The sequence below is a fragment of the Echinops telfairi genome, unplaced genomic scaffold (assembly GCF_000313985.2).
Source record: "Echinops telfairi isolate 266 unplaced genomic scaffold, ASM31398v2 ScPeMD7_5;HRSCAF=22, whole genome shotgun sequence".
NCBI classification, from domain to species: domain Eukaryota; kingdom Metazoa; phylum Chordata; class Mammalia; order Afrosoricida; family Tenrecidae; genus Echinops; species Echinops telfairi.
In genome coordinates this window covers 5687330-5696962 of record NW_022103901.1, presented here as the reverse complement: position 1 = coordinate 5696962, position 9633 = coordinate 5687330, and the positions used below count along the sequence as shown (strand labels likewise).

Genomic DNA, 9633 nt, shown 5'->3' with positions numbered 1-9633 from the left:
CTGGCCAGCACCCCTGGGTCCACAGAGGAAGGAACTTGGGGCGCCGGGCGCTCCACTCCCACCACGTGGCTTCCAGCGCATCCCTGTCCCAAGACCCCGCTCCCTCGCCCACGAAGCAGGGATGAGGGCGTGGGAAGGCGAGTGCCCCTGCCGGTGTCCTGCCCTGCCAGCCTCCCTCCTTCCCCAGGGGTGCCCCTGGGCCCCCGGGCAGGGCCGACCTCCCGCAGCGGCCGCTGGTACCACTGCTGCTCAAAGCCCTGGCGCCGGTTGGCGGAGAAGTTGGCACAGAAGCTCCAAAGGCCACCGAGCTCCTTGCGCTGCCGCGACGGGCTCTCCCGGGGGTACAGCATCCCGCCCTGCAGTGCCAGGCCGCAGCCCCAGAGCAGCGGGCCCAGCACGGCCACCGCCGCCGTCCCCGCCAGCGCATGCATCTGGGCCATGCCCCAGAGTTACAGCTCCGTTGCTTGGCATCCAACTCTGTCTGCTGGGAGGAGGGCTGCAGCCTCCCCCCGACCCCTGGCCACCAGGCAGCTAGAGCCTGGGGCGGGGTCATGTGGCCCTTTTACCAATTCAGACAGCACCTGCCCCTCCCCGGGGCATACCCTGCTGGGTTTGGTAAGTCCCTTGCAGTGGTCCCCCTAGACCTCATAGGCAGTACTCAGGGCTGTGGGGCTGATTGGGGCAGTAACAAGTCACTGGGAACTTACAGTAGTTCTTTCATCAGGACAGCTGCTTCTCAGCAAGGTCACAGCTTCTCTGGTCTCTCTGGCTCTCCACCTCTCCACCCGTTGGTCCCCAAGGCTCTGCCCACTGGACAGGGTGGAGACTATAATGAGACTGTAAGTAGGCCTCATCTTTCCCCCACAGAGCAGCTGGTGGTTTTGATCTGCTGACTGTCAGATCAGCAGCTCAACGTGTAACCCACTCCGGCCCCAGGGCTCCCCATCAGTATTAGAGCCTGGCCCCCCTGTGGGCAGTTCTCTGTCACACAGGGTGCCTATGAGTTGGAAGTGACTTGACAACCAACAACCACAACAGCCACAAGAAGCAGATCCCCTCTTTGGCCTACCCACCTCCAACCCTACCACCCACTTGTCCCACACTCTCCTGCTACCCTGGAGGCATTGCCCCTCCTATCCCCTCCACATGGGCTGGGAACCCCAGCCCTCCTGCCTTCCGGGGTCCCTCCTCGCTGTGGGCCTGCTCTCTGATGTGGAGAACCTTCCCTGGGTGCTTGATGCCCACATTCCTTGGGGGCATCCACGCAGGTCTTCTCACCAACCTGATGAAGCAGCCCTGTCACTAGTCCCACTTGACTGGGGAGCTCCTGGGGCCACCGCACTGTGAATGACCTGTCCTGAGACCACAGAGCTGGCACGGGGCGGTGCTGGCACTCGGGTCCGCGTCAGGCACCAGCATTTACTCTCCTCGTCTGTTGTCTGTGTGGGCTCCCAAAGACACCCGGACTCTGCTTGAGCGAGGACGGCTCAGAGGCCTGGGCTTTGCCAGATATTCAGACACAGGGAGCAAAAGGGTCTGCCAAGGTCCGTCGCTCATATGAAGTCAAGTCCTCCTGTGTTATATACTCATCCACTGCCATCGAATCCATTCTGACTCACAGCGACCCTGTAGGACAGAGTGGGACTGCCCTGTAGGGTTTCCAAGGCTTTACGGGGACAGTCACCATGCAACCAGGGACTCCCCAAACCAAAAAAACAAACTCACTGCCATTGAGTGGATGCTGACACACAGAGACCCTACAGGACAGGGTAGGGTGCCCCTGTGAGTTTCTGAGACTGTAACTCAGTATGGGAGTAGAGAGCACTGTCTTTCTCCTAAGCAGAGGCTGGTGGTTTGGAACTGCTGACCTTGCAGTAAGCAGTCCAATGTGTAATCCCTATGCCACCAGGACTCCCAACGGAAAACCAAACTCACAGTGACCCTATAGGGCAGGGAAACACCATCCCTGTGAGTTTCCATGACTGTTTACAGGAGGAGAAAGCCCCCGCCCGCCAGACCTAGCTCATGGTTTCAAACTGCTGACCTCGTGAATCACAGACCAATGCTTAACCACTATGCCACTGGGGCTCCTGTGGAACCAAAAGAACTCTCAAATTGCCCAGCATCCAAAGCACCTCCTGACCTCCTAGGACAGTGGTTCTCAACCTGTGGGTCGTGACCCCTTTGGGGGGTTGAAAGACCCTTTCACAGGGGTCGCCTAAGACCATCGGAAAACACAACTATTTCACATTGTTTTGTGATTAATCACTATGCTTTAATTAAGTTTAATTATGTTCCATTTGTAACAATGAAAATACATCCTATCAGATATTTACATGGCGATTCATAACAGTAGTAAAACTGCAGTTATGAACTAGCAACAAAAATAATGTTATGCTTGGGGGTCACCACAACCATGAGGAACTGTATGGAAGGGTCGCCGGCATGAGGAAGGTTGAGAACCACTGTCCTAGGACAAAAAGAAGAGTGGAGTGTGCCCCCCCTGGTGGTAGGATACGGCAACACAAAATGTCCCCCCATCGACGGCCAGAGCAGTCATGAAGAGTCACGGGACACTCAGGGGACCAGAGATTAAGTTCAGGACTTCCCCTTAAGGTGGTTTTTTTTTTTTTCTCAATAAGCAGGGATTTCCCCCCCCCTTAACCTGAGACAGACTAGAACTAGCCACTGTAACACTATCTTGTTGACTGCTGAATGACCTGCTTCCTTCCCCCGCCCATCTCAGAAAATCCCACTAGTGATTGATTTTAAAATGTACTATTATGTTCTCAAAATCAGACCATTGTCATTAATAATATGGTTCATTTTGATGATGTAACCAGGATGTTGTAATCAATGCTGTACCCTGTAATGCTCATTAATTCTAAAGAATAATAACATAACTTTTGCTTTTTGCTTCTGTCCACACTGCTTAAATCCTAGACAAATGATAAATGAGTTTTGGGCCTTTAAGGATGGACTGAAATGCTCATTTGGGACTGCAACCAAAGAATTGCTTCGATTGCTTCGATTCTGGCAGTCCAGTTATAACCGAATAAAGACTCTTTTAAATTATCAAGACATGGTAGTGGCTGTCATTTATTTGAACCCGCAACACACCTCTCACAAACAGGTCTTCAGATCCATCCTGTGCCTCGAGAGATCTCCCATGGGGCAACTCTGGGGATGTAGTCACCAGTCCGCTGAACAATTTCGCTTTTTAACTTTTTATGGTGATTTGGGTGAAGGTGTGCCTGACACTGGTTTTCCACTCAACATTCACATGCACGTAACTTCATGACCTTGATCACAAGCCCCACGGAGCAAGCACGCTCCACTTCCGCCCTGTGCCTCCGGTTTCCCTGTGGCCTCTTACTGGTCCCTTCCTGCCTTGTGAGCTTTCTTCCAGGGAAAATGCTGCCCTTTGGGTCTCATTAAGGTTGGTTGCTCTTAAGGGACACTGACGCCCCAGGGGTTAGCGGTCCACTGAAGGCCTGTCTCTGGTTTGGCTGGAAGTTGAACTGGAGCGCTGCTGAAGACATAGAGGCTACCCAACCTGGTGTTGCTATAATGGCTGTCGCTTGGTGAGATAAAGCAGCTGAGTTTAACCCAAAGTTCAGTGTCATGGACTCATCTTTCTGGGCTTGAGATCATGAACAAGCAGCACCTGACCTTCCTCAAACCCCATAGAGGCACTTTTTCCATCTAAGAACTGCCCCAAGAAGAGAAGAGGGAGAGGGCTCTCTCACCTCTTCTGTTCATATCTAAGATACACTACAGAAAAGAGAAAGGGAGAATATATTCTTTTGCTTTTCTCTACCTAACCTCTATACTAAATAGTAGATGCAAAAAAAAAAAAAAAAAACAATAGTAGATGCCCCGAAGGTGTTCTCAGAGAGGCATTGGTCTGCTGACGTCAAGGTGGGTGGTTCACACCCTCCAGCTGCTCCAGGGGAGAAAGAGCCAGCTGTCTGTTCCCAGAAAGATGAACAACCTGGGAAACCCTCCAGAGTCGCTATGAGCCAGAACCAGCTTTTTCACCGTGAGTTCTAGCTTGGGTTTTCTACTAAAAAGTACTGCTATCGGTCACAGACACATTTATGAATTAAAAATATCAAAAGTCATTGTTTCTTGCCACATCCGCCCTCCAGGTCTGAACAGCGCTGAAGGTGATGTTTTCATCCCTGAAACCCTTTCCTGCAGGATCTGCAAGCTGTGCTTTGCACATCAAAATGGAAACGTGGGTATTTTCAAAGGACATAAGGAATCCTTTTCCTTTTTGATGTATTTTGAGGTTGTTGTTTGTTTTTTGGGGGGAGGCTGCGGGGGTATCGGGCAAAAAGAAATCGGATGGGACAGAATGCCCATAGGGCACCACTTGCTGTCCCGATTGCGCACAGCCATTTGGCAAAGCAGAGAAAACAAACAGAACTCTCGAATTCAGATGATCCAAGTTCTCAGAATTCTGAGTTCTACCCTCGCCCCCAGTACTTTTGCTGGCGTTCCTGGCGATGAAATCCACCCTGTAAATAAAGCAACGGCTATCACCTTCTGGAAGTGGAGCAGCGAGTCCTATGCATTGAGGCTCTCTCTCACATAAGGGCCATGGCAAAGGACTCCGTGTCACCAGGGACCAGTCCCAGGCTGAGTTCTAACCAAAGCAAGGTGTTTTCCAGGAGAGAGCGGTCCCTGAAGAAAGGCATTATGTTTGGTAAAGTAGAGCAGGGGAGAAACAGAGAGAAGCCCTTGACAAGATGGGATCGACAGTGTCGACTACCACAGTGGTTGCCCCGTGGGAGCCTGGTGAGCGTGGCTCAGGGCCGGGCAGCAGCGTTACCTTCTGTTGGATGCCGGGTTGCTCGAGTCAGACCCGACTGGATGGCCACTGGAAGACATGCCCCAGACGTCATTCGGCCAGTGGAACTGGTCATCTGAACAAGCCATTCAACCCCAAGGCAAAACCAAAATCCAGCCCTAGACACCACAGAAGAACCTTCCCAAGGCCACATATTGGTTTGAGATGGGATGGATCACGCTTATATGGCCTTTCTAGCCACGGTCTTTGTGTTAGTCCTGGTTGACTAGAGAAACAAATTCATAGACACTCATGCAACAAAGCCCACATGGAAGAAGCACGCCAGCCTGTGTGATCAGGAGGTGTCGATGGGATTAGGTATCAAGCATCAAAGACCCAGAACAAAAAATCATATCATTGTGAATGAGGGGGAGTGTGGAGTGGAGACCCAAAGCCCATCTGTGGACAATTGGACATCTCCTTACAGAAGGGTTGTGGGGAGGAGATGAGCCAGTCAGGATGCAGCATAGCAATGATGAAACATACAACTTCCCTCTAGTTTAAGGTGACCAGATGTCCCGCTTTTGGCGGGACAGTCCTGATTTTTAACAATCTTTCCTGCATCCCACGGCATTTTAAAAAAGTCCCAATTTTTGCAAGAATGCACGACAAGCTAGGGTATGCGGTTTTCGGCTGCCATGTGGCTATTTCGCCAGGATATGAGTTTTATCAATGGTGTCCAGCTTTACCAATGTTAAAATCTGGTCACTTTACTCTAGTTCCTAAATGCTTCCTCCCCGACCCACTATCATGACCCCAATTCTACTTTACAAGTCTGTAGACCAGAGCATGTACATGGGTACAGAGAAGAACTGGAAACACAGAGAATCCAAGACAGATAAGCCCCTCAGGACAAATATTGAGAGTAACCATACCAGGAGGGTAAAGGGAAAGTGGGGAAGAAAGGGGAAACTGATCACAATGATCTACATATAACCCCATTCCAGTGGGATTGATATCAGAAAAGTGGGTGAAAGTATAAATCAGTCAGTGTAAGACATGAAAAAATAATTTATAAATTATTAAGGGTTCATGAAGAAGGGAGGGTAGGAGAAGGAGGGGGAAAATGAGAAGCTGATACCAAGGGCTTGAGTAGAAAGAAAATGTTTTCAAAATGATGATGGCAACAAATGTACAAATGTGCTTGACACAATGGATGGATGGATGGATTGTGATAAGAGTTGTACGAGCCCCCAATAAAATGATTTTTAAAAAAGAGAAAGTTTTATATCAAAGAGTAATCATATATTAAGAAAACATCCCAGCCCAGTCCAGATCAATTCCATCAGTCTGATAATAGCCCATATGTCTGATACCAGTGTATAAATTCCTCTTCAGACTCACACAACACATGCAATGATATGAATGCAGCAAGATCACAGGTAAGTGGGTGGAAAGTCTTGTGGATCCAGTGGCGGTGGAAGCATCTCATCTCAGTGCTGGCATGGGTCTCCAAGTGGCTCCTCCACCTCCAGGGTTCTGGCTCCATCAGTGTAGCCCCATCTGGCTTGTCAACAGGAATGTCTCGCAGGGAGAGTGTGTGTGTCCCCCCTCCAGGGAGGAAGACAGGAATTCCCAGAATCCTCAGGAGAAGACTATGCCCACACAGAGGCATGATTGGCTATGACCTCTTTCCTACCCATTCTCCCTTTACCCTCCCTGTTTTGCCACTCACACCACTGGTCCTATAGGGCTCATCCGTCCTGGATTCCCTGTATTTTCAGTTCCTATCTGTACCAGTGTACATCCTCTGGTCTAGCCAGACTTGCAAGATTGAATTCGAGTCATGGTAGTGGGAGCGGGGAGGAAACATTGAGGAACTAGAGGAAAGTTGTATTTCTCATCATTGTTACATCGCACCCTGACTGGCTCATCTCCTCCTCGAGACCCCTCTGCAAGGGGATCTCCAGTGGCCTACTAATGGGCTTTGAATCTCTACTCCGCACTCCCCCCATCATTCACTATGGTAAGATTTTTTGTTCTGATGATGCCTTATACCTGATCCCTTCGACACCTCGTGGTTGCATAGGCTGGTGTGCTTCTTCCATGTGGGCTTTGTTGCTTCTGAGCTTGATGGCCGCTTGATTACCTTCAAGCCTTTAAGACCCCAGACGCTATACTTTTTGATAGCCGGGCACCATCAGCTTTCTTCGCCACATTTGCTTATGCACCCATTTGTCTTCAGTGATCCGTTCGACACAATAAAATGATTTTTTAAAAAGGTCATTATATTAGGGGCTCTTACAGCTCTTAGAACAATCCATACGTCAATTGTATCAAGCATATTTGTACATGTTGCCATTATTCTTTTCTTTTTTGCCATCATTATTTTCTAAACATTTACTTTCTATTTGAGCCCTCAGTACCAGCTACTATTTTCCCCCCCGCCCTCTCTCGCTCTCACCCTCGAGGCCCCTTGACAAATTATCCATTATTATTATCTTCATATCTAACACCGATCACTGCCTTCCTTACTCCATGGTTTCTGTTTTTCATCCCCGTGGAGACGAATCAAACAACATGATTTATAAGGCCACCTCAATCAATGCTCTTGTAAGAATTAAGAACTTTCAGTGGGTGAAGGGAGATGTTGGACAGTGTAAGACATGGCAAGATAATAATAATTTATAAAGTATCAAGGGTTTATGAGGGAGGGGGAGAGGGGAGGAAGGGGGAAACTGAGGAGCTGATACCAAGGGCTCAAGTAGAAAGCAAATGTTTTGAGAATGATGATGGCAACAAATGTACAAATGTGCTGGAAACAATGGATTAATGTGTGGATTGTGATGAGTTGTATGAGCCCCCAATTAAATTATTTAAAAAAAGAATCAAGATCTTTACACATAATCAACATTTAGGCAAGTTTTCCTTATCAGCAGGTGCCAGTGTGAAGTCCCAATAACTATCAGTATCCATCAATAACCCTCATCCAATCAAGATGAACCATCTTAGCATTCAGGGACCAACTTTCCAAAACAAAAGGGAATTTAAGTTTGTGTAACCCACCAGGACAAAGAGCAAGATCCCGATGGACAGAATCTGTAGAACAGCATTGTTAACCCTCATCATGGTCAGTACTGGGGGCCTTTGTTCATCACTCCTCACTCTACAAACCTAGTTCATGCTAATTGATTTGTTCATGACAGTGTTATTTTTACGATATCTATACACCAACCTGGGTTTAATTTTAGCCAAATGGGAGCATACCATACTATATCTGCTTCTGTACCCTCCTCTCTCTCCCTTTGCATTTTCCTATTGGGAGGAAAAAGCCTGTAGCACTTACCTGTTTCTACCAGTAAACCAGCAGGGGCCCAGTGGGTCACTCCATAGCACCCGTCGCAGGAGAACCTTACCCCCAAGGTTTTCAGTGGCTGATTTTTTGGAAGTAGATCATCAGGCTTTTCTTCTGAGCAGCCTCTGGGTAGAAGGGAGCTGCCAATCTTTGGTCCAAAGCTGAGCACAGACATCCTTGGCCTTACTTCAGGTGCTGAACAAACAAACAAACAAAATTACTTTGAGGACTAAGGTGCGCCTGCCTTAAGCCACCGTGGTTTCCTGTCATCTCAGATGTCTGTGAAAGTTGAACACTGACTTGGGAAGACTGGAGCAGCATCGATGGAGTGGAAGGACGGTGCTGGAGAAGACTATCGAAAGGGCCCTGGGCTGCCAAGAGAACGAACAGATCTGTCTTGGAAGACGTACAGCCAGAATGCTCCTAGAGGCAAGGATGCTGCTCACTAGTATTGGACTGGCCCCGTGTCAGGCTGGCCCAGTGGAGGGGAAGGTGAAAATGAGGAATGGCTTCCACAGGATGGATGGACACAGTGGTGCCCCAGGGCACGCACACAGGACAATCGGGTATCTTTTTGTGGTACGTAGGGTCACTATGGGTTGGAAAGGACCAGACTGGACACCTGACAGCTGGGGCTGATTAGAGTGCGCTCATTTCCGCTATCCCGGGCGACTTCACGGTCAGAAGGTTACACTGCTGAACGCGAGGAGGATTGGGCAAGAAGGTGAGCCCCAAAGGCAGGCCAGGGTGCTGGTCCTGGGGGCTGGCGGCCACCAGGCCTAGCAGAGTGTGCGCCTGAGCCCTGCGAGGAAGAGTGAGTGGAGGCGTTGCCGGCTGAGATGTCACAGGGTCCACCAGGGCCGGCGGCCCAGGCTGCCTCGCGTTGCCCAAGGATTGTCAGTGCTCCACGTTCCCCCCACCCCCACCCCCGCCCTCGGGGTGGCAAGGTCAGGCACGGAGCCCGGGTCAAAGGGCAGGAGAGCAGTCCCTGGATCTGAGCGTCCGGGAGCGGATGGGAGGGGCCATCCCTAAAGCCCAAGTCCAGGCTCCCCGGGAGCGCCATCAGGCGAGGTCCTGGCACGCCGGCAGTCGCCCTAATCAAAGATGGCGAGCGAGCCCTTGGGTGGCGCCACGTGACCACGCCCTCCCGCGCCACGTGACCGCGACCCCGGCTCGGGTTCTCCTTCCCCGCGGCGCAGAGCAGGCGCCGGCGCTGCAGCTGCAGACGCGCGGCATGGCCCAGATGCATGCGCTGGCGGGGACGGCGGCGGTGGCCGTGCTGGGCCCGCTGCTCTGGGGCTGCGGCCTGGCGCTGCAGGGCGGGATGCTGTACCCCCGGGAGAGCCCGTCGCGGGAGCGCAAGGAACTCGGTGGCCTTTGGAGCTTCCGCGCCGACTTCTCCGCCAACCGGCGCCAGGGCTTCGAGCAGCAGTGGTACCAGCGGCCGCTGCGGGAGGTCGGCCCTGCCCGGGGGCCCAGGGGC

The 9633-nt window shown here is 51.1% G+C and overlaps 1 protein-coding gene across 1 annotated transcript in view; it reads left to right on the top strand.

The window, feature by feature from the left end:
- The first annotated feature begins 9384 nt into the window (after positions 1 to 9384).
- Positions 9385 to 9633, top strand: part of GUSB (glucuronidase beta) — a 13543-nt gene continuing 13294 nt past the window's right edge. Inside the window, exon 1 of the mRNA XM_004705932.3 lies at positions 9385 to 9606. Within this exon, the coding sequence (XP_004705989.2) occupies positions 9385 to 9606 (222 nt within the window). The remainder of the gene's footprint in view (positions 9607 to 9633) is intronic.